This window comes from Mesocricetus auratus, unplaced genomic scaffold (genome assembly GCF_017639785.1).
Source record: "Mesocricetus auratus isolate SY011 unplaced genomic scaffold, BCM_Maur_2.0 Super-Scaffold_100694, whole genome shotgun sequence".
In the NCBI taxonomy this organism is placed as follows: domain Eukaryota; kingdom Metazoa; phylum Chordata; class Mammalia; order Rodentia; family Cricetidae; genus Mesocricetus; species Mesocricetus auratus.
Window position 1 is genome coordinate 3,586,919 of NW_024429268.1, and position 25,404 is coordinate 3,612,322.

The 25,404-nt window shown below is 43.2% G+C and overlaps 1 protein-coding gene across 8 annotated transcripts in view; it reads left to right on the forward strand.

The window, feature by feature from the left end:
* Positions 1-20,435: 20,435 nt before the first annotated feature.
* Positions 20,436-25,404, forward strand: part of Tpk1 (thiamin pyrophosphokinase 1) — a 312,826-nt gene continuing 307,857 nt past the window's right edge. For 2 of the 8 annotated variants that reach the window (XM_040740432.1, XM_040740434.1), the window contains exons 1-2: positions 20,436-20,539; positions 20,848-20,907. In XM_040740432.1, coding sequence (XP_040596366.1) covers positions 20,865-20,907 — 43 coding nt within the window. In that variant the 5' untranslated portion in view covers positions 20,436-20,539; positions 20,848-20,864. Of the gene's footprint in view, positions 20,540-20,624; positions 20,789-20,847; positions 20,908-25,404 lie in introns of those variants that run through there. The other 6 variants (XM_040740431.1, XM_040740436.1, XM_040740430.1 and 3 more) reach the window with 5 other exon arrangements.

Here is a 25,404-nt window from a genome sequence, read left to right on the forward strand (position 1 = left end):
AACCGTCAAAAACAACTGACTATGCACATGCAGTTTCCACTGAACTTTTGGGGATTTACGTTTTGATCTTAAACTTAATGGAAAGAACTTCATTTCCTCCCACATAGAACTGTTTGACACCAAACCTGTCTTCTTGCATAAACAAATAGAAAAATAGACAAGATATATCAAAGAATCAAACGGAAAACATGTTTCCCCTTGTTTACTCCTCTGTTGCTGTGATTAAACACTGATCAAAATCAGCATGGGGGAAGGGTTAATTTTAGCTTACAGATCCAAGTTCATCATTGAGGAACAAAAAGGCAAGAACTGAAAGCAGGGTCTTGAAAGAAAAACTATGGAGGACACTGCTTACTGGCTTGCTCAGATCCTTCTCCTATACAGCCTAGGCCCACATTGATCGGCAATCAAGAAAACACCTCTGCAGACATGCACATAGACCACTCTGATGGAGGAAATTCCTCCATTGAAGCTCCCTCTCCTCAGGTCATTCTATTTTATGTTGGATTGAGAAAAACTACCTGGTATAATACGTACTTGAGAGAGAGAAGTAGATTGAGCCCTATGGCCACCTCAGCCTTCTGCCCAGAGATCATTTCCACACTACAACAGTGAGGGGAAACCATGTAAAGCCAACACTATCACTGAGGTTTGAAAACCACAAGGATAAGAATGGGAAAAGGCCAAGATAGCATAGTGGAGTGCCAGGAACCCATAAAGAAAAAGAATTCCAGAGATATGTAGAGTTCTCTATGCATCCTTGACTGAATTCCATTTTAGACATTTCTTAGGAGCAGCACTATCCCACCAAGCAAAGGCCAAGAGCAAGGTGGTACATTAAGCAATTCTGAGCCCACACAGAGTTGAGTGAAATTATCAGCCAGAGAGGGAACCCATTGCTAAATTCACAAGACACACAGGCCACACATCAAAAGAATTGGCCCTTTGTAGTAAGGGCAAGAAATTCTAAAATGACTGCTGTTGTAAACTACCCCCTAACATTGAAGACAAATCTTAATAGGATTGAGGAAACTCTTAGGTAATTGTCTGCTAAGAAAATGTGAAAAAAAAATTTAAAGGAAATGAACAGAATGTATACACACAAGAATTTAAAACTCATAACATCCAGCATGGAAACAAAAACATTATAAGATGTTGGAAGATACACAAATACCCTATAACAGAAAATAAAGGCTATATGGAGACTCTGAAATGCCAAGTACACTGGAATCATCAGATAAAGACCCAAAAGCATCCATTATAATGATGCTGGAGGATTTAAAGAGACATAAAGGACACTTACAAAATAACAAATGAAACATTTAGCTTGGAAAAATGCAATAGCTAAGACAAAAAAAATTCACAGATATGATCTATCAGAAGAATTTCTAAGAGTTATTGAATTCCATCAGAAAGTTGCTATGCAAGCAGGAGCAAAAAGAGAACAAAATGCTGAAAATTGTCTCTTTTGAACCATGAGATAATATCATACAGCCTAATGTGTTGAGGGGAGATTGAAAGAAGAGACAAAGAAAGGAAAATGCAAATTTTTAAAGAACCAGTGCCTGGGAAAATATGAATTTAATTGATAACCTAAATCCCTAGATTTAAGATGTTTGATATAATAGAATTGTGATAAAAAATAAAGAATATTATTTCTAAACACATCACAATCAACTAGCCGAAAACCAACAGTCCAGAAAATGCTTAAAAAAAGAAAAAGCACATGACCACGCAAATAAACACCACACACAGGGTGTGGAGGGGATCAAACAAACTCCATCACGGACCTAGACTCAGTAACAAATTACATCGAAAGCTAATGTGAACAAGGCCTTAAGGCACTGAAAGGAAATTCCTGTTAATTTAGAAATTTCTATCCTAACAAAAACATCTTTCCGAACTGAATGTGGGACAAAGATGTTTTCAGAAAAAAAAAATAAATAAAAGCTACGGGAATTTGCTCCCAGCAGAAATGTTTCATAATTAATGTTTGCAGCATCCTTCAGGCTGAAGGAAGCTATTTCCACACACTGATTTGAGGTGACACAAAATGATGGGGGGCGGCTGCAGGGCGGCCTATTCTTCCGACTAGGGGTCTTGTTTTTGCACTTCTTTAAGAGTGGAGCAGGCAGACGGTGATTAGAATAGGTAGAGCTTCATTTGTCTAGAAGGAGTTAAAAATCAAAATACAAAATTGAAACTGAAGACCTTGGGTGGCAGCAAGACGCCAACCAACAGCTCCAAGTTCTCAACAGGCTTCGTGGTGCCGGCTGAGATGTTATTGACAAGCAGAACAACTCTAAGCTTTCGGGGAGTCTCGGGATGCCACGTGAGAGCATCCATTGCCAAGAAAGTCTGCAGAGATCAGAGCATGAAGGAGAATAGCAGAATTATGTCTTGACGGCCAAGGACAAATCCCGCTGTTCTGCTCGAAGGCTGAGGTGGTAATGGCGAATCTTGACGCAGAAATAGTGGCCCAGAGGTCGGAAACAAATTCCCTACATGTAAACGTTTCTATGAGTAAAAGCAGTGGGAACCTACAGTTGGCGGGTCTCCTGTGAGCCTGTCCCTGGCAAGTCTTGGCAGCGGTTTCCATCTTCCAGAGTGTCTGGGGGTGGGAATTCGGTCCTTGGTCAGAGCCGGAGGTCAGGTGAGAGGTAGAATCTGGACAGGACCTGGAATCTGTGTGGGAGCCACATTCAGTATTTTCCTTTCCCTCCTCCTTGGAGGAATCATCTAACATATCCAGAGTCTGCACACCCTGTTTTCTAGATTCAAATGGGCTCTGACTGGCTGGGGAAGTGCATAAAACTGACTCTCGGATTTAGTGGTTTTTCTATTTCTTTTTGTGTGTGTGTGTGTGTGTGTGTGTGTGTGTGTGTGTGTGTGTGTGTGTGTGTGTGTGTAAATAAGATGTAAAATAGACCCAATCAGCAGAGAGCTGTCAAGCCCCTAACTTAAAGGTTATTTTCATCCAGGGCCTCTTGATCTATCTCTTTTCCACCTCTTCGTAGATGTTTTAGCCAAAGTAGGGAAAGCGGAAGGAGGAAGGACTGAGATAAATAATCATCTTTTTTTTTTCTTTCATTTTTCTCCCCATGCTTACCCAATTACCACACTACAAAAATCAGCCTGCTGTGCTCAGGGGCTTGAGCTAAGATTGGGCTCCTGGCACTTGATGAAAGCACACATCTCTGCCTGGGTCCCACAGATCTGAACCTCTGTGGGCTGTGAAGGGGTAGCCAGTGGGGTTCCGTAGTTGCTTACGTGAAGGTCTGATTGCAATCCCCCTGCCTCAGTCTCTAGAATCTTGGGATTGCATACATGAAGCATCCATCACACCAGGTAGATTTGAATTTTATATTTTGCTTTTGAATACTTTAGAAACTTATTTTTATGGTGTAATATAGGCATTGATCTTTAATCACTTCCATGTATACACAATGTTGTGAAGAAAATTTACTAAATGCACCATTATATTCTCCCACTAATATGAAGTGCCAGCTTTATCATGAAGTGCATTTCTGTACACATTAGTTTGTTTCTAAAATCTATTTTAGTCTGCCCTAGTATCTAATTAGAGGGCAATACTAACTAGTTTTAATAACTGTGATAATAGATATTTTTGATACCTAGCTGAGGAACAAATCCTCTTATTGATGTTTTTCAAAATATGTTATTGTTTTTTCTTATGTACTTTTTCTCTTTGTATACTTAAGAATCAATTTGTCTAGTTTCATAAAAATGCTATTAGGATACTGAAAAATATTGCATCCAATTTATTAAATTGGGAATTTTTTGTCCCTTTTGGTATAATGAGTTTTTCTCATTTTAGAACATAGTCTGGTTCATTATTTGCAAAGTCTTTAACCACCCAAAAGATTAATTTTTAACTTAAGAATTTTTGGTGGCCCCACAAACTTTGCAATCAATTGACCTAAATACAACATATCATCCAGACAAATATATCAAGTGAGACTTTAATATAAATTTTATTATGATGTTCATAGCAAATCATTTTCTTCCCCTTAAGTAGTCTTGTGTTTCTCTATCTCAGTAAATAAAATGTCTATATACTTTGTTGCAAAAGCTCATAATTATAGAGAGGAAATTTTCACCACCAACAACTAATACATAACCAGGAAAGAAGACTTGGCTTTGATTTCATATATTAATTCATCCCAAATCCATTTTCTTATACTTAGAAAGTGTACTTTGCTTTCTAAAGTAACACACACAATAACAGATTTCTCTGTGGTATCATCATACATGTAGGTAGTACACATTGATTCTACTCATCCTTCTTTTCCACTTCCTGTCACTGGTCACCAACCTCCACCAAAGAGTTAGTTTTATGACTCATTATAGCTGCATACAACATTGTCGTTATCCATTTGTGGTCTGAATAAGAATGGCCTCCATAGGCTCATAGATTTGAATGTTTGGTCACAACAGGGAGTGGCACTTTCTGAAAGGATTAGGAAGTTTGGCCTTGTTAGAAGAAGTGTGTCACTGAAGGTGGCCTTTGAGGTTCTCAAAAGCCCAAGTCAGGTCCAGTGGCTTCTTGCTCTCCTCTTGCTACCTGCGGAGCCGGATGTAAGACTCTCAGCTGCTTTTCCAGCACAGTGTCTGCTTGCATGCTGTCAGCTGGTAATGAACTAAACCTCTGAACGTGTAAACCAGCTCCAATTAAATGCTTGCTTTTTGTAAGAGTTGCCATGGTCGTTGTCTCAGGGTTTCTAATGCAGTGAGGAGACACCTTGACCACAGCAACTCTTTTTTTTATTATAACTTATTCTATTTTTTATTCATTTTACATACCAACCACAGTTCCCCCTCACTGCCCTCTTCCTGCTCTCCTCTCCCCACACCCCATCCAACCTATCTCCCATCTGCTCTTCAGAAAGGGCAAGATCTCCCAATGGGGAGATATCAAGGCGTGGCACATTCAGTCGAGGTAGGACCAAGCCTCTTCCCTATGCATCGATCGAGGTTGAACAAGCATCCCACCATATGGTGTCCCGCGCTACCGTTTCGCCAGCAAGAACGACGCGGCACACTTAGGATCCTTCTGCAGAACAGCTTTAATGCGTCTTGAGAGGGAGAGCATAAGCTTACAGAGCAGAGACCCCGGGAAGTGAAAAACCCAACCCTTATATAGCCATGCAGTCCCCGCCTCGGACGTGTCATCTCCTGACTGGCTCCTGCTCGTCAGCCCATATGACACCACGGGAGAGGCAGAGAGTAAGGGATGGAAAAGTACCAGGCACATGCGCACTCTACTTGTTTGCAGGGCATAACGGTCGGATGTCGGCGCCATCTTGTAACGGAGAATGTAGGGGCGGCTCCCCACAATATGGAATGGGCCCCAAAAGGCCAGCACATACACCAGGCATAGATCCTGGTTCCACTGCCTGGGTTCCCACAATCAGATCAGGCTACACATGAGCACAGCAACTCTTATAAAGGGAAATATTTAGTTGAGCCTGGATTACAGTTTCAGATGTTCAGGTCATTATCGTCATAGTGGGAAACATGGCTACAGGCGTGTTCTGGAGAAGGAGCTGAGAGTTTTGCATCTTGATCTGCAGGCAGCAGCAGGAGACGACGTATCACAGGAAGAGTAACCGGAGCACATGAGACCTCGAAGCCCATGTTCACAGTGACACATTTCCTCCAACAAGTCCCCACCTCCTAATAGTGCCACTTTCTATGGGCCAAGCATTGACTAACACATGGGTCACTGGGGGCCATACCTATTTAAACCACCATGGCAATGGTGTCTCTTTAGAGCAGTAGAGCACTAAGACACCACTCAAACATTTTCACTACATGTCTGTCTGGCAGTCCCTCTAGGTCAATATAGCACCACCCATCATGCTGTTATTATTATGACCTAAGAGGATAAAGCTGCCATTACATTGTGTCTGCAGCCGGGAAGCAGAGGTCTGTGAGTGTTTATGCTTGGCTCATTTTCTCATCTTTATTCGTTGTGGGTCCCCAGCCTATGAAATGGATTCACAGTGGGTGGGTCTTCTCTCCTCAATTATCCTCACCTAGAAATCTCTCAGAGGTACAAGAAGCTTGTCACCTAGGTGATACTCCATCCCATCAAGTTGGTTATACAGATTAAACATCAAAGATCATTAACACATCCCTAACATACCTTGTTGGGGTTTTTTTCCCTCCACAAAAATATATAGACAGTGGGGCTGGAGAAATGGCTCAGCAGTTAAGAGTACTGGTTGCTCTTCCAGAGGTCCTGAGTTAAATTCCCAGCAACCACATGGTGGCTTACAACCATCCATAATGAAATCTGGTGCCCTCTTCTGACATACAGGTATACATGCAGGAGGAACACTGCATACATAATACATAAATAAATAAATAAGTAAATACCAAGAGAATGGGAGGTAGTACTGTGAATCAATCATGTGCTCTGATTGACAATGAGAGTAAAACATACGTGTCAGACAAAATGACTTCCTTGTCCTGAAAAGTCAATAAATGAATCAACTAGCTAAACCTTCTGGAGAGGAGAGCAGTGTGCCAGGGAGGTTATTGTATATAGTAAAATAGAGGAAAACTTCAAAGAGCTGATATCTGAGCTAGAATAAGTTGCTTTTGTGAAGAACTGGGGAAGAGAGTTAGTGTTCTTGGGGAGGAAAGGAGAGGTAGGAAGGACTTTGTTTTATTCAAATGCACGCATGAGCTCACAAAAACTTGGCTGGAATTTCTTATGTAAAGAGAAAAATGTTGGGAAATAAGACCAGATCCGAAAACACCAGTTTGATGTCTTTTTGCTATACATTTTATTTTAAAATCAACCAATTCTAAGAACCAGTTTAAGCAAGCAGGAGCTTGTTTTCAACTTGTAAAGAGAATTTTGGCTACTTGTGAGGATCAGAGAAAGCTAGGTTGTATTGTGGTAAGGGAGCAAGGGGGCCTAAATGGATAAGAAACAAGAAATACCGGGAACTGGTCAGTGTCCAGTCCAGTTGTACAAGTGAGCTGGTGAGTGTCATCATGTAGACAAGAGGGCTGTTTATGTTTCCCTTGTGGCCTCTTGTCTTTCCCTTCCATTCTCCTAGCCGTTACTGACTAGAGTCATTTTAAATACCTAAACAAAATATATGAAGCCACATCCCCAGAACAAAGAAGCCAAAGTGTGTAAAGCCGCATCTTTGTGATATTTGGGGATGCTCTGTCTAGCCTTTGTGCATTAACCTGCAAGAGGCTTAAATAGCAAACTCTTTTCTGGCTCGAGCAGCTTCAGAGAATAGTTCCTTTTTGCCATTCAGAATCTCCCCTCTCTCTCTCTCTCTCCCTCTCCCTCTCCCTCTCCCTCCCTCCCTCCCTCCCTCCCTCCCTCCCTCCCTCCCTCCCTCCCTCCCTCTCTCTCTCTCTCTCTCTCTCTCTCTCTCTCTCTCTCTCTCTCTCGTGTGTGTGTGTGTGTGTGTGTGTGTGTGTGTGTGCATGTGTGCATGCACCCGCGCACGCGTACTAGTACTTTGGTGGAAGAAGTTAAAATGTATTCATGTTCCTAAACTAGCTAAACACAATTCTAAACATTTTCTATTCAGCCAAATGACCTTGACTTTCCTGGCTGCAAAAGAACCCTGCCTGCAAATCATCCCAGCTAAGGTAGGACTACTTTCCTCCATAAAAATCTAAGGCAAAGCCATTCTGCCCAGATATTATGACCTTCCTAATTGCCCACTGAATTTTTGCCTTTGACAGAAAAGGAAAATAAGGCAGCCTTTTTGTATCCTGAGGAAACAGACATCCTTTACTGGTAGGAGATCCCTTTATAAAAGTTCTGAGGATTAAAACAGAGCCCTAGGAAAAAAAAACTAAAAGTAGCAGACAGATATATAAATAATGCTGGAGTATTATAAAGGATGGAATCCTACATGTGTGTGCCTGGTAAAAAGAAAGACTCTGCCTGATTTACAATCTTGTGGAAAGCCAATGTAGCCCTACTCAGAAAATATTTCTGCAGTAACGTCTATCCAACACTTGCTTGTTTACAGATGTAACAATGCCATCCTCATCACTGAATTTTGAAGCCAAGATTATTATTCCAAAACAGTTGTATAATCTCCCCCATTTTGTCTCTAAAAGATCACCCTCTTCTATCTCTTCTGATTTGCTCTTTGCTTCTTTAGGGAAAAGGGTCCAGTGACTTAGTTGGTGCTGGCTCAGACTTCTAGAGAATTAACAGCACAACTGAAAGCTCTAGAACAAAAAAAAGCAAACTCACCCAGGCGGAGACGCCAAGAAATAATCAAATTGAGGACTGAAATCAATTAAGTAGAAACTAGGAAAACAATACAAAGAATCAATGTAACAAACAGTTGGTTCTTTGAGAAAATCAACAAGAGAGATAAACCTTTATCCAAACTTACCAAACAGCAAAGTGTGAACATGCAAATTAACAAAATCAAAAATGAAACGGGAGACATAACAACAGGCAGTGAGGAAATCCAGAGAATCACCAGGTCATACTTTGAAAACCTGTATTCCACAAAATTCTAAAGTTTAAAAGAAATGGACAATTTTCTGGACAAATCCAGATCCCCTGTTTCAGTTAGGAGGCCTGGGCAATCTATGTGGCCTCTGAATGGATCAGTATTTATCATAACCTAGCATACGAATGGACTTTGGGACCAAATTCCACATAGAGGATACTCTCTAAGCCTAGATACATGGGGGATGGTCTAGCCCCTGCTCCAAGTGATAGGACAGACTTTGAAGATCCCCCCCATCGAAGACCTCACCCTCCCTGGGGAGCACAAAGGGGGTGGGTGGGCAGTCGGTGGGGGGGGGGCAGGGGAGGAGGGGAGGGAGAGAGAACTGGAGTTGACATGTAAAACGAGTTTGTTTCTAATTTAAATTTTAAAAAGAAGAAGAAGGAAAGATGGATTCTAGGGAAGGATCTGGAGTGGTCTCCATCGTACAGATAGCACAGAGGTCATCTGTACTATATAGTGCATGGGGCATCTCCCCTACGGTTGGGTTCTATTGACAGAGAAACAAAGACGAAGATCTAGGACCAGAAGGCTGGGATAAACCTTATGGGAGATTTGAGTGAGGTCTGTTTGTCTTCACAGATAGCAATGATTACCAGGTCACTAACAACCTCAGCTCCCAGACTTCTGAGTAGAAAACAACTGTTTCTTCCTTTGAGGAGACACCCTGCATGATTAACATTCCTGGTTTCCCTAGTGATCTGTGGGTACAAGGACCTTTGGGTACCCAACATCCCACTTTTAGCAATGGGCAGATTTCAGCTCCTCCAAAGTAAAGGAAACAAAACAAACCCAGAAACACGTCCGAAAAGACTGTGTTGGGACCAAGTGGCCCTAATGAAAATTTCTAGAATAACTTAAACAGTAGCAACAGAATGCGTGTTTCTCTAACATGTGGACACGTTCTCTAGAAGCAGGGTGATGGCTGATACTGATGATCAACTGAATTGTATTTAGAGTCTCCAGGGGGAAACCCACTAAGAGTATTGGTGAGGGTGTTGCCTTAAATTAACTGAGGGAGGAAGAGCCAGCCCGAACAAGGGCAGCACCATCCGGTTGGCTGGGGTCCCAGATGAATAAAAAGAAGAAACTGAGCTGAACGCTAGTATCCATCTCTCGGCTTCCTGACTGCATGTGCAACGATGTGGACAGGAGCCTCAGACTCCCTCACCAGGATGGACCTGAACCTGTGAGCTGTGACTCAAAAGATGCCCCTCCTAGCAATGCATAAGATAATAAACACAGTAGGCTATGTATTAGGCCTCAAAATTAATCTCAATAACTTTATTCTGTGTTTTTTAAATTTATTTAAATTAGAAACAAGCTGCTTCACATGTCAATCCCAGTTCCCTTTCCTTCCCCTCCTCCCTGACCCCACCAACCCCCTTAACTCCCCACCCAATCCCCACTCCACTCCCTAGGGAGGGTGAGGCCCTCCACAGAGGATCTCCAAAGTCTGGCATATCATCCCAGGCAGGGCACAGGTCCTCCCCCATGTGTCCAGGCTGAAAGCATCCCTCCATGTGGAATGGGCTCCCAAAGTTCATTCATATGCCAGGGATAAATACTGATCTACTACCTGAGGCCCCATAGATTGCTGAGGGCTCCTCACTGACACTAAAATTTAGGGAATCTGGATTAGTCCCAAGCTTGCCTTTCAACCATCAGTCTGGGGTCTGTGAGCTCCCCCTTGTTCAGGTCAGCTGTCTCTGTGGGTTTCACAAGCCCCGTCTTGACCCTGTTGCTCATCACTCCTCCCTCTCTACAGCTGGGTTCCAGGAGTTCAGTTCAGTGTTTATCTGTGGGTTTCTGCCTCTGCTTTCATCAGCCACTGGATGAAGGCTCTAGGATGGCATACAAGGTAGTTGTCAATCTCATTATCGTGAAGGGCATTTAAGTCAGCTTCTCCACTATTGCTTAGATTGCCAGTTGGTGTCACCCTTGTAAATCTCTGGAAATCTCCCTAGTGCCAGATCTCTCCTCAAGCCTATAATGACTCCCTCTATTGTGGTATCTCTCATCCTGTTCTCTTGTATTTTTCCCCAGACTCAACCTTTCTGCTCCCCCATGTCCTCTGTTCCCCTGCTCTTCTCCCCCTCACTTTTCCTCAGCTCTCTCTCCCCTCCCCCCATGCTGCCAGTTCACTTGGAGATCCTGTCCCATTTCCCTTCTCAGGGGGACCATGCATATCTCTCTTAGGATCCTCCCTGTTTCCCAGACTCTCTGGAGATGTGGATTGTAGGCTGGCACTCCCATGCTCCATGCTTAAAATCCATATATGAGTGATGACATACCATGTTTATCTTTTTGTGACTGGGTTACCTCACGCAGGATGATTTCTTCTGTTACCATCCATTTGCCTGCAAGTTTCAAGAATCCATTGTTAATATCTTAGCATGTACCTTCTCTAACAATGGAAAAATAAGACCTAGAATTCAACAGGAGAAATTTTAGAAATTGGGCAAATGTGGTAAATTTTAAAAACACAATGTTATGAATGATCAGTGAGTTAATGAAAAACTTAAAATAGAAGTAAAACACATAAAAATATTTCAATGATGCAACAAAACACTAGACCTATGTAATAATATTCAAGGCAATTGTAAGAGGCAATGCCTGTAATAAGTATTTACATACAAACTAATAAGCAAAAACTATACATACAATCAAGTAATAAGCTGTGTACAAATTAAATACAGCAAGCAGTCCTCACAAATGCTTTGATTTCAAATATAAACCAAACCCAAATTTAGAGCAGAAGTAAGGGAAATAGAAGCAAAAAGTCCTTGGCTAGTGACATAGACTCACCTTGAAGTAAATAACAACCATGTGTCTATCTTGGTAGTCCTGTGACTCAGCCACTATCTTTACTAAAATTAAAGAAAGTGTGTCTTTGCTACATTGCGGCCATAAAGTTTAAGGGTGATCCTGTGGTATCCTTCTTTCTATCATTGAATTTTCTTTTTTTTTTTAGGCTAAGGAGGCAACATCAGGCTTTTAAAACTGACTCATATTAAAAACAAAACGGCATTTTATAAAGGTATGCCATGACAGGATCAGGAAAATAAGGTTCCAAATCTCTCTGTGGACTATATTTATGGTTTTGAGCTTTATTTTGGTACTAAAGCATCTTACTATTCGAGATTTATAGTTTTTAAGGCTCAAGTTTAACAGGAATAAAATTATAAATCCCAATTCTGTAAAAGAGCTACTAACTTATTATAAACTGTTAAAAAGATATTTAAGATATACAGGTTAGTGGTCAGTCATGCTAAGAACAGATGCAATTCATTCACAGAGATGAGCTTAGAAGGAGAAACCAATTATTATTTTCTATTATGTGGTCTTCCATCACTTCATCATACAGTACTTTGTGTGTGTTGTCAAAATTAAGCCAAACCAAGCAATAGGAGAGAGACTACATTAATAGCTCTTCCCTGATGATAAGGTTGATGATTGCCTTATATGCCAACCTAGAATATTTATCCAGTGACTGATGGAAGCAGAGACAGATACCCACAGCTAGACACTGAACTGAACTCCTGGAACCCAGTGACAAAGATGGAGGAGTGATGAGCAAAGGGGTCAAGACCATGCTGGTGAAACCCACAAAGGCAGCTGACTGAACAAGGGGGGAGCTCTTGAACCCCAGACTGATGGCTGAGAGGCCAACAGGGGACTTATCCAGACTCCATGAATGTGGCTGTCAGTGAGGAGGCCTCAGAAATCTCTGGGGCCTTGGGTAGTAGATCAGTGTTCACCATGGCGTACAAATGATTTTTGGGAGCCCATTCCACATGCGGGGGGGATGCTTTCTCAGCCTGGACACATTGGGAAGGGCCTAGGTCCTGCCCTGGATGAAATGACAGACTCTGGAGATTCCCCCAAGGAGGGCCTCACCCTCCCTGGGGAATGATGTGGGGATTGGGCTGGGGGCTGGAGGTGACTGTTGGAGGGACAAGGGAGGAGGGGTGGGGGAGGGAGTTGGGATTGACATGTGAAGCATGCATGTTTCTAATTTAAATAAAAACATAGAGTGAAAAAAATTAAGCCTGAAGCAAGTAAAGGAAAACAAGTTTAAAGTAAACTTAAAGTCTATTTAATATAAAATAATATTCAAAATTGGGTATATAAAATTGGTTATAAAAGATTGAATGCTTGAGTAAAATGGATTGAATTTACAATGCATCTACAACGCAGGAAACCCCCAGGCACAAGCAGTTCATTCTGATGGAGCACAAGTTCCTTTTGATGGAGCACTATCCCATCAGATGAAGTTCCACAAGTCCCTTATCATAACGGAAGCATGGAAAATAAGATCTGCCAGAGGTCTACTGCTTCTGACACCAGCTTTATAGACCTGGTCACCTCTGGCTACGTAAAGTCTGGTAGGTCTGACTAGCTGCAGCTAAACCAAACCAGAATAAAACCTCATCCTTATGCAAAGATGAATTACTTCTCGTGTCTCACGTGACATGGGGATGGAGTCTCTTAGTCAACTGAGGATCTCAGAGTCTACACCTATGCCCTAAATGCCTCAAACAACAGACAGGCAAACAACATTACTTTGCCCTCAGTGTCTCTGACTGTTATGGTACCTGGACCCTACTTTCAATTGGTCATAACCTTTACCATGGCATTCAATTCTTCTTAGCACAGGCTAATTCCAGGATCCACATCCAAGTCACCCACATTCCTTCATTAAAGGATGACACCAGATACTCTGTCATCAAATTCAAAGCTTTGGAAAATTGTTTAGTACTTCCAAGTGGTGTCTTTGAGAGTTGCTTTTATGTCTGTAGAGTCCAAATGATTTATTAAGTGATATTGCATGCCCTCAGATTCTCCAGCAGGAAATGACAGATGAAGAAGATTCTCTCCAATTGGGGCTCACCTGTGGTGCTTTGAGCATGTAACCTAGTCTTTACCACACAGAGAACACCAGGACCAGTGTCCATGCTCTTAACCTGAAGCCTACAAGGAAGAGAAGGACTTTGGCAGTGATACTTGTGAACATTTTCTAAGAAATTCAAAAGCTCACTTAATTTGGTTGTCCTCCTTTACAAAGTGTGCCCCTAAATAATCCATCTATTTTTTAAATAGAACGATGTCAAGAGTTATGCTTAGTGCTAAAAGTATGTGGTGACCTAGAGTTTTGTCTGTTGACAAAAGGAATAGAGTTGGCTTTAGCCTTCTTTGTTAATTCAGTCTATGATATAAGTTAGTTATTACACATTGGACATGACTCCTTTCATCTTTCATCTCTTGGCTGAGTAGGTGTGTTAATAGAGTTAATTTTAGAAAAAAAAACACTCTGGTTGTTCAGTATAGACTTAGCAGAATGAATCATTTACTCTAAACAGGACAGTCATTGACTTAGACAGTAGCTTGGGGTATTCTAAAATGTTCTTGAGAAGTCTGTTGATAAAGAAAGACAGTCATGGTCTCTGAGTATAGTTTTACATTGAAAATTAAAAATAATTTTTGTTAGAATTAAGTTGTCACTTTAAGCATCCTGACAATATATTTACTATACATAGACAAGCTATGCTCATTTAAGGTAAAAGTCCCAATTTTAAAAATTTAACCTTATCAAATTGTTTCTAATAAAAAATTGTGGCTTACTTACCTGAGCTACCATTTTTTTGTTTATTAATGATCACTGGTACTGCTAACAGTTGAAGCAAACATACTAATTTATCACATGTGGAAACAAGGAATATCAATTAGACACTTTCGGTTCAGATTCATTTCTTAGATTCTGGCTTTAACTGACATCTTTTACAAAGTTTCCAGGTGCTCACTCCTTATGCAAGAGTCTGATGTAATAAAACAGCTAATTGCAGTTACCTTATCCTTCTACAGAACTCTGGTCATGGTCCAGCCACCTGTACAATTACATTTAACCTTAACTTTGTACTTAACCTTATATTGATTCATGCTAATGTTGATGTAAAAGTTTCCACATGTAACTTTGTCTCTTAATGTTCCCCACAAAGTTGTACAGTTATTACCTCTGAATTATGTTCTGGATTTTTGCCGACTGGACTGTTAATTTTTAACATGGCTGCTTTGATGGACCCGTCTTCTGATGCACTGGAACTACTGTTCCCCTCATTTATTAGATGTCTAAGTAGTGACCAAGAGATCAACACCCCCAGACTCTGAAAAGCAGTTTGAGTTGCCTCTGAACGTGGACTATGGGACATCCAACTCATCTTTCTTCATGCCACTGTGGACATTGTTTTTTGGGATATAGAACTAAAAAAAGCAGGCGTGAACCTTGCTTGTATCAAGTAACCTCTCCATTTCACTAACTCAGATCCTTTAGGATGTCAAAACACTCAAAATTCCTTGACTGCTGCAGTACTCCAAAATTAAAAAAGACTACATCTCACTACTGTAAGGGAGGCATTTGTGCCCTCCTCTGTGAACAATGCTACTTACATGCCAGCAAATCCTAACTGATTTAAAATGGAACCTAGGTCGTTGCAACAGGGACCAGTAAAAATTCGACAACAAGTCTCTGCTGTATGGGCACTCCCTACCGTCACTCTGGCTCCTCCCTGGGATCACCCCTCTCCTCCTTATTGTCCTTATATTTAAGTTCTTAACCTGTCATTTTTTTTGTTAATTACATACCAATCCCAGTTCCCTCTCCCTCCCTTCTTTCTACTCTCCCCCCTTCCCTCCCCCTCCCCCACCTGCTCCTCAGAGAGGGTGAGGCCTCCCATGGGGAGTCAAGGCACCCCTCCCTCTGTGTCTAGGCTGAGTAAGGTATCTCTCCATAGGAAATGGGATTCAAAACACTAGTTCATGCACTAGAGATAGATCCTGGCCCCACTGCCAGTGGCCCCACAAACTGCTCGAGTCATCCACTGTCACCTGCATTGCGGGGGGCTAGTTTGGACGTATGCAGGTTCCCCAGCTGTCAGTCTGCAGTCAGTGAGCTCCCACTAGCTCAGGTTAGCTGTTTCTGTGGTTTCCCCATCTTGGCCTTGACCCTTGTGTTGATATTATCTCTCCTCCCTCTCTTATGCTGGACGCCAGGAGCTGGGCCAAGTGCTTAGCTGTGGATCTCTGCATCTGCCTCCATCAGTTACTGGAGGAAGGTTCTACGATGACAATTATGGTAGTCTTCAATCTGTTTACAGGGAAAGGCCAATTCAGGGATCCTCTCCACTAATGCTTAGAATTTCATCTGGGGTCATCCTTGTGGATTCCTGGGAATTTCCCTAGTGCCAGGTTTCTCGCTAGCCCCAGAATGGCTCCCTCTATCAAGGTAATTCTTTTCTCTCCCTCTCTGTCCTTCCCCAACCTGACCATCCCATTCACTCATGGTCTCCTCCCCACCCCCAGTTTGCTCAGGAGCTCTTGTCTATTTCCCCTTCCTAGGTTGATCCATGTAGGATCTTCTTTGTTCCCTTGCATCTCTGGGTTTGGGGACTGTGACTTGGTTATCCTTTACTTTATGGCAAATATCCACTTGTGAATGAGTACATACCATATTTGTCTTCCTGGGTCTGGGTTACCTCACTCAGGTTGTTTTTTTTCCTAGGGCCATCCATTTGCCTGAAAATTTCAAGATGTCGTTGGTTTTTAATGCTCCATTGTGTAAATGTGTCATGTTTTCTTTATCCATTTTTCAGTTGAGGTGCATCTAGGTTTTTCTCCAGGTTCTGGTTATTACAAATAATTATGCTATGAATAATTTGCTGTGTTGAGCAAATGTCCTTGTGGTTTGAGTGTGCATCTTTTGGGTATATGCCCAAGTGTTACTGCGGATCTTGAGGTAGACTGATTCCCAATTGTCTGAGAAACTGCCATGCTGATTTCCAAAGTGGTTGTACAAGTTTGCACTCCCACCAGCAATGAGGGAGTGTTCCCCTTACTCTATAACCTCTGGCATAAGCTGTTATCAGTGTTTTTAATCTTAGTCATTCTGATAGGTGTAAGATGGTATCTCATAATTGTTTTGATTTGCATTTCCCTGATGGCTAAGGACGGTGAGCAATTCCTTAAATGCCTTTTAGCCATTTGAGTTTAACCTGTCTTTTAAAGTCTTTATTTGCTGAACTTCTCCCTCTACCCAAACAAAATATTCCATGCAAACTCTCCCAATAGCTCTCACCCTGCAATAGCTCCATTTGTTCCTGACGTATCTGCCAAAAGACCTTTTAGATGCTCTGGGGAAACTCTACCTGAAAGGGTCCTTCCACCTTTTTACCCTTGGTCAGACACAATTCTTCACTTTAGTTCTTGAATTTTCTCCTGTGCCCTCCTTTGCTCTCTTGTTCCCTGCCACTTCTGCTAATTCTTTCTGGTGCAGCCATCCTGGCAATGGGACCGGTCACTTTCACCCTGAGTCAACTCTATGCCCACTTCCTCTCAGCATCCCGCTCTATTCCTGCCTATCCTTCGACCTTCCCAGAACAATATATCAGTTTTACTCTGTAAACAGACCACCTGCCTTACAACCATCTAATAATTGTTTTCCAAGTCCCTTCAGGAATGTAGGATGGACTGTCTGATCCATTTTAGTGGATCAAGTTGAGACTCCTGCCCACCCCCAAGCTAAAGGACCATCCAACAACAACAACAACAAAAAAACAGTTATAACATTCCTGCCTTGCATTTTTACAGCCTCTCGGCGTTCTGATTTCAGTGTCCTTGAGGATTACCGATGTCATTCCCACCTCTATAAGGAGCCACCTCCCATCTTCCTCTGTAGACATTTCAACCATTTGCCCATATGGGTGACAAAAGTGCACCCTGCCCATGAGTATACACAGTCCCACCTAAGGTCAAACCAAATAAAACATCTCTTTATTTCCATGTTCCCTCTCTCCACAACTGCTCTTTAAATAATCTAACACACACTACCCCCAACTTATCTGGGTATTTAATGGACTCTGCCAAAATACCAATACTTTTCACAGAAAGAAAAATTTTTGAACCACAAAAGATTCCCAAATAGCTAAAGTATTCTGAACAAAGTTGTAGGTATGACAATATCTGTTTTCAAAACATACTAGAAATTGACATGAATCAAAACAACAACTAAAGACAGCCTGTGGTGGTGCAGGCCCATAATCCTAGCCCTTGGAAGGCGGATCTCTATGAGTTCAAGGCCAGGCTGATCTACACAGCTAAAAAACCCCAGCCACTTAAAACCAGACTCATAAACTAGTTGAAAAGAGAACCCAGAGTGTAAATCATGTTTTTAAAGCCAGCTGATGTCAATAAAAGCAGTAAAATCACACCGTGGAAAAAGTACTATCCTTTTATGAAAGGATCTGAGAAAACTGGAAATCTATATGCAAAGTATAGAAACTGGACACCTATTTTCTGCTGTGCATAAAAGTCAATGGAAAATGGATCAGGACTTAAATGTTAGACAGGAAAACCCCCGAAGACAACATAAGGAAATATTTGGACACTGGTCTGAACAGTTTTTTTTTTAATTACCCAGAAAGCATGAGTAACCAAGGCAAAAGTGAATGTTGAGTCTTTACTGAGCTAAGCATGTTTTGATACAACAAAGAAAAAAAAAAGACAACAACAACATCATAAAATGATGGCCACAGAACTGGAGGTAGGATGGTAGATCATTTGTTGTATAATGGACTAAGTTTTAGAATGTATAAGGGACTCAAGTCAGTTTTTGAAACACCCATGCCCACACATAACCCAAATAAAAACGGAACTGCCAAAAAGCATAAGGAAAATGCCCAGCATCCTAAATCTTCAGGGAGATGAACAAAAGCACAACAGGATATCCAATGATAGAGATGGGGGAGACGGAGAAGAGGGACAATGACAGGGATGGGTAGAAAGGGATAAAGTGGGGACAAGGATGCAGAGAAAGGCAAATTCTCAAGTTCGCACAGACTGTGGAAAACACAATGTAGTTCCTAAAACTGAAAGTAAACCACCATATGGCCCAGTGGTCCATTACTGGGCATATATCCAGAAAGAATGGAAATGCTCTGTGAAACACTCTGAACTCTCATGCTTACTGAATTAGCATTCTTAATCGCAAAGATATTGTGATGGGTGAATGAATAAAAATGTCACGGATCCAGTTAAACATTCTTCAGTTATAAAAATAATGAAATAGTGGCATTTACAGAAACATGAATGGTACTGGAGGACATTATGTCTATCAAGGGAAGTAAGTTGGTAAAGAAATACAGATGGCATATGTTGTTACTGTTATCCAGAAGCTAAAATGCTAGTATTTAAAAAGGTAAGGATTGAAACATGTGAGCGTTTCGGGCGGATGGGGATGGAACAGGAATGGGTCAGGTATTCTGGCACTTGGGAGTCACAGAATACTGAGTGTTACACAGCTCAGGTGGAAAGGTATCCTGGAGCTCGGGAGCCAAGGATACTGAGTGTTACACAGCTCAGGTGGAAAGGTGTCCTGGAGCTCGGGAGCCAAGGACCACCACAGGTTGCAGTAAGCTTAGCTGCTTACAGCCTCAGACTATGGGGTGGGCATTTCTCATCTAAACCACCACAGCGTCATTAACCGTTTTCGAAGAATATTCAAATACATTTAAAAGTACAACTGAAATTATTCTGCCATTCCTACCTATGAAATTTACTGTTAATGACGTTATTCCATGAGGGACTATAGGCTTGGTTTGTTGTTTTAAGAATATCTGATATAATGTACTACAGTTTTCATTTTCCTTTTACTATGAATTAATTTCACGCACAAATACATTCGTGTGTGTGTGTGTGTGTAGACCACTTAGGTGGAGAACCTAGTTGGGGTGAAATGGCTACAGACACTGATTATAACTGGGTGCGGGGATCAACTGTAGTGGGATTTGTTTTGGGGATGAGTCAGTTCTCAGAAGTAGAAAGGTAGCATTCAAGAGTATTGAAAAACCAACCCCAGTGTGAGTATTCAGTGAATACTTACTGACCTTCACTAGCAGTTGGGGTAGACTGTGAAGATTCAGGAGTAAACATCGGCCATGATTTAAATCATTTCTTGTCCTTTCATAGTTTACCACGTTTTTATAAGTAAACAAAACACAGAAGTCCTCTGCAGTAACCAAATGCAGCTACTTAATGATGGTCAACTGTTACTCGTTATCTCCTATAAGCTGACAGACAAATTTCCATCTGCTTGTTAAGTTTGTCCTCTTACGTTATAATTTTGAGATAGGAGTTATCATCGGTAGTCCATCCGGGTTATCGTTTCCCTGGCCTGCCTCTGACTGCTGGGTTTTGCCTTGTGGCAATCAATCCCGAGTCACCTGTAAACACAACCTTCTCGGCCATCTCCAGTTTGCTTTTTAGCCACCTCAAGGGCATCTTAAAACGTGTGCTTTTGATGTCTGTCGGAGGGAGGGGGTGTAAAGTCACACCGAGGCCTGTCACTGCCAGTTGAAGCTTGTGGAGATCTCCCTGCCCAAGGATCCAGTCTGTGTGTGTAAGGACTGGGCCAGGGGTGGGTGGAGAGAGACCGCGAGGGCCGGCACAAGTCCTGCGTCCTCCCAGCGGGTCTGGGCATGGTGGTGGCAGCGGCCGCCTGGGACACTCTGTCCCTCTGGCTTGGCTCACTTTGGGGGGAAGGAAGCCGCCTTCCCACAAGGCGACTCATTCTAACGGGTTTCCCGTCGGATTCCTGCTTCCACGAGGCGCAGGACGCGGGGGAATGAAAAAGGAGGTGGGCCCAGAGGACAGGGGTTAGGGCAGCGGGAGAAGGATGCGCACGGATCTCCTCCCGCCCGCCAGGGGTGGGGAACCGAGCACAGGAGCGCGAGGACCTTCAACTCAGACCGCAGCCCCGGCGCCCCGCCCACCCCGCCCCGCCCCGCCCTGGCGCCCCGCCCACCGCCCCTCCCGGAAGGGGCGGCCCCTCCTCCTTCCCTTTCCCCTCCCCCTCCTCCTCCCGCGACCCAACCGACCTGCGCGCGCCTCAGGCCCCGCAGCCGAGCGCCGAGCGCCCGATCCGTTGCTCGTGGCTCCACCCGCCGTTGTGTGAGGTGCGCGGGCCGCGGGCGAGCAGACGGGGAGGGAGGAAGAGAGGGACGGAGGGAGGAAGGGAGGGAGGGGGGAAGGGAAGCCGCCCCTCGCCGCCAGTGCCCGGATGGAAGCCGGCGCGCAGCGGAGCGGGCTCGGGGAAGCTCTCTCGGTTCTGCTGCCTCCTCTCCGGGACTTTTTCCCCCGCAGTGCCCCGGGGGTTCAGAGTGCAAGCTGAGCCGCTCGCTCTCAACTCCTTTTGCATAAATGAGGTTTGGGGGAAGTTTTTTTTTTCTTAACTCGGAGCCTCTTTTTTTTTCTTCCCGCGCAGAAAGCCCATAGCCCGCCATGGAGCGTGCCTTTACCCCGCTGGAGCCCCTGCTACCCACGGGTACTGTATCATCCCCTTCCCGGAGGTGCTGCTGCTGCTGCCCGTGCTCCACCCCGGCCTCCCGTGTTCTCCCGCCTCGTGGGCAGGCCACCCAGCCTCCCACGCGGCCTCTGGTTCCCCTGTGTGGAAAGCGGACACTGAGTATTAGTCTTCGCCCCATAGACCCTTTGTGAGGGCCCAGGGAGGAGGTGACAGAGTTTTGTGTCCTCCTGACCCGGTGTTCCTAGAGTTAACAAACGCCTGAGATGCCAAACACATAACTCCCAGCAGCTCAACCTTCCACACTGCAGGGGGAAAAACAAAATCAAAAACCCAAAACATGAGGGACAGGGAGAACTGCCTGCTGTCAGGGACGCATTTCTAGTCACCTGAGAAATAGCCTGAACTTAGTACAAGAGTAGCAAACGGTTATCTAAAAGTCTGAAAGGTTTAACGCTAAGGATTTCAATTATAATTGTGTGTGTGTGTGTGTGTGTGTGTGTGTGTGTGTGTGTGTGCGTGTGTGTGTGTGCGCGCGTGCTGGGGATCGAACCCGGAGCCTTGAGCCCGCTAGACAAATACTTTCATCAGTAAACTGAATTCCCAACCTCAAGGATTTGTATTTCTCAAACTTTTAAATATTGCCCTCCACGTGTGTGTCGAATGAGTTGAGTTAGTAGCATTTATTCTAATGTAAATTGTGAGGCTAGATGTATTTAGTTTTCAAATTGGTTTTCCTATCTATTGTGTGTGTGTGTGTGTGTGTGTGTGTGTGTGTGTGTGTGTGTGTATAGGCACATGTGCAGATGTCAACCCTGAGTGTCATCCTTCAGGCCCTGATCACTTTGTTTTCTCTCGCTCACTGGCCTGGAAATAATTGATTAGGCTAGGCTTGCTGGCCGGCCAATGGATAGGATCCCCTGTGGCCACCTCCCTAGAGCTAGCATTAAGTGCCCATCACTATGCCATGTATTTGTATGTGGGTTCTGAGGTTGAACTCAGCTCTCCCTGCTCTCCTGACTGAACTGTCTCCCCGGCCCCTATTTGCCAATTACTGCTTATTGTGTTTGCACTGTGTGGGATTTTGGGTTAATCATCGGTTTCAGAAGAAAGCATCGTTTTTGGAATGGCCTTTAGTTTTTACAAGCTCGTGAATTCAGGGGTCTTGTTCTGAGGTTTGAATTTGATTTTTGCTTATCACCAGTACATCCTGGGAGTGCTGGTAGGAAAATCCAAAGGTTACAGTACTAGCAGTAGGTGACATTGACTTCTTAGTCTTAGTCATTCATTGTGCTCATGTACCCCTTAAGGGCTGAGATGGTTTCCAGTAAACGTAGGGCTATGTGAGTCTTGAAACTGTGAACATGCAGGAGTCTTGTCTGTACATACTAAGAGAGCTACCATGTCACTAGTGCATGTGCTGTTGGGGAACCACCCTTGTATACATACAGTGCATCATCGATACATTTTTACCATACACACACACACACACACACACACACACACACACACACACAGGAAAAGAATGAAAGAATGAGGATTAAAACTTTTTTTTTTTTGGTTTTTCGAGACAGGGTTTCTCTGTATTGCTTTGGAGTCTGGCCTGGAACTCGCTCTGCAGACCAGGCTGGCCTCGAACTCACAGAGATCCGCCTGCCTCTGCCTCCCGAGTGCTGGGATTAAAAGCATGCGCCACCAACGCCCGGCTCATTTTTGTTTCTTCCTAAACTTGATTATAATGTTTCCTGTTTGTTACTATAAACAGTTTTTCAGACATCAAGCATCGCAACATCTTGCAAATTAAATTTCACAGTTCTTAATTACCTAATAATGGCAGAGCCAACAGCATCTCCAAAACTAAACATTTGATCCCGGTGGACTTACTGACCTTCAGATGTCTTAACTAAAATGTGAGGATGTTACTGTCCAGAGACGGCCAGTGCTCTCTGTCTTGAAGAAAGAGCCACGGGGTGAGTGCTTTAGATGACCCTGAAGCATTGGAGTCTCTAGATTGCCATTTTAGTCCTGCTGCCTCGTGGTTCCCATCCTCATGGTTCCCGTCTGCCCAGCAGAGATACATCTCGAGGCTCCTGGGACTACCATCAGCTAATACCCTTAAAGCGGTGAAACTCATAGCAGATTGAGTAACAAACAGAGAGACAGTGGCTGTGGGAGTTCAGGGTCGGTGCGGAGACAGAAATGGCAGTGTCCAGGAAGTTCAGGGTTGCCTTCATTTCTATTACGTACTCAGCAGGGAAGCCTTGGCTCCTCTGTTTGGAACATTTCTAAGTTGACACTGCAGCAAGGTTTGTAATGCTGTGGTATCCCGTGTCAAGTACAAAACCTCAAGAGACAGAAGCCAGTGCTCCTGTGGTGGTTCTCAGAACTTCTTCCTCTGCAGATTCCTGTCTCCTTTCTAGCCTTGGCCATGAAACAAGGTTCCAGGCATGATTCTGTTGACTTTTGATGTAGTAAAACTGAGTACGCTATGAGACCACTGCAGTGCCTAATTCTTTATAGTAATTTAAGAAGTATTGGAGGGCCGCTCGTTGGTGGCACACAGCTTTAATCCCAGCACTCGGGAGGCAGAGGCAGGCGGATCTCTGTGAGTTCGAGGCCAGCCTGGTCTACAAGAACGAGTTCCAGGACAGCCTCCAAAGCAATACAGAGAAACCCTGTCTCGAAAAACCAAAAAAAAAAAAAAAAAAAAAAGAGTAGTATTGGAGTTTATTTTTTATTGAAGGGATTTTTTTTTAAAATCAAGCAAATAAAGCCTTCTTGAAACTGCTAATATTTTATGGTAGTCTTCTGGAAATAGCTGTTACTACTCATTTCAAACAAAATGGATATATATTATAAATTATTTTACAGATGCCTATTTTAGAAAACTGAGTTTATATATATACATATATATGTGTGTGTGTAATATATTTATATACATATATAAATACTTCAAATGTCACATGAACTCCCTGTTAATTTTCTTTCTGAACAAAATGGAAATATTCCTAAGTGAACAGCCCATTCTGCTTAGCAGAAATGACCATTCTAAAAAGTCAAGTGGTAACCGGAGACTCAGCTTACAGGAAAGCATGTGCTCTGCATGTATGTGGCCTGTGCTCTATCCTCACTGTTAAAAACAAACAACTTGATATGTTCTTCTGAACTGTGAGTTTGAATACTTCAGTAACTAAACTTAGAAAATAACTTTATACCTCCTCTCTGCCAATTTTTCACTGACTTCTTTGTTGTGGATCATATAGAGAAATATCCTAAGTCATTTCTCTCTCCTTCCCCTCCCTCCCTCCCTCCCCCTCCCTCCCTCCCTCCCTCCTTCTTTGTCATTTATATTCCAGAGACAGCATCCTAGCCTGGGGTCCTCTTAGCTCTTCCTGTGGAGATTACAGATGCTTATGCAGCCCCCACCCGATCCTGTGTGGGGTTGGGGATCCAGTCTAGGGCTTTGCATGTTAGGAAAGTACCCTACTAACTGAGCTAAATCTCCAGACCCAGACCGTGTTTTGTGTTTTTATTATTTGCAATATACATTTTAAATTGGCCTTTTTTGTTTGTTTGTTTGTTTGTTTTACGAGACAGGGTTTCTCTGTATTGTTTTGGAGGCTGTCGGTCCAGCCCGGCCTCGAACTCACAGAGATCTGCCTGCCTCTGCCTCCCGAGTGCTGGGATTAAAGGCTTGCGCCACCACCGCCAGGCAAATTAGTCTTTTCTTAAGAGTCATATTATTTGTAGTTTGTATGGTACAATTGGTACCTTGATAACAACGGTTCTGAAACTTTATGCAGATGTATCACTTGGATAAATTCTTAGACAGGAGATGGAAGGTGGAAGGTATTTGTACCTTCCTAAGGTCAGGAGGAATAGTGAGCTAACTAGCGCTTTTCTCTTGTTACTGGGTGCTGTGGGCAATCCAGAAGTGAAAGACTGTGTTTCCTACCAGGTGTGCACTGCCTAGTGCAAGAAGAAAGCAAGATGGATTCCATTGAGACGTTAAACTGCAGGACTTATGTGTGAAGCCCAGGGTCTCCAGAGAGCTGGTTAGGGAAGGCAGGACTAGACAAAGCAGTCATGGTTGAGCAGACCATGTCTGCATTTCTAAAGGGGCATGGGATTTAATTGGTGAGTGGCACAGGAAAGGCAGAGGTACTTTGCAAGGGAAGGGGCCAGCCTTAGAGAAGGTGAGTGCTACACACACACACACACACACACACACACACACACACACACACACACACACACACACACAGGATAGTACTCACATAAAATAGTGGCTTTGTGAAGAGATCTGATGCTGCTGGGGATGTGATGAGGGATTGAGAGTAGTTGAGAGATGGCTAAAAGCAGGAAATGGAGACCAGGGAACTGTTTCAAGGAAGGGGTTAGAAAACATTTGAAGGCTTCTGTGCATTCCTCACTTGGGACAGTCCATAGAAAACAGTCTTTAGAGTACCCTACAGCTCAAGTAATTCACGCTACCCTCAGCTAGGTACATACTTAACA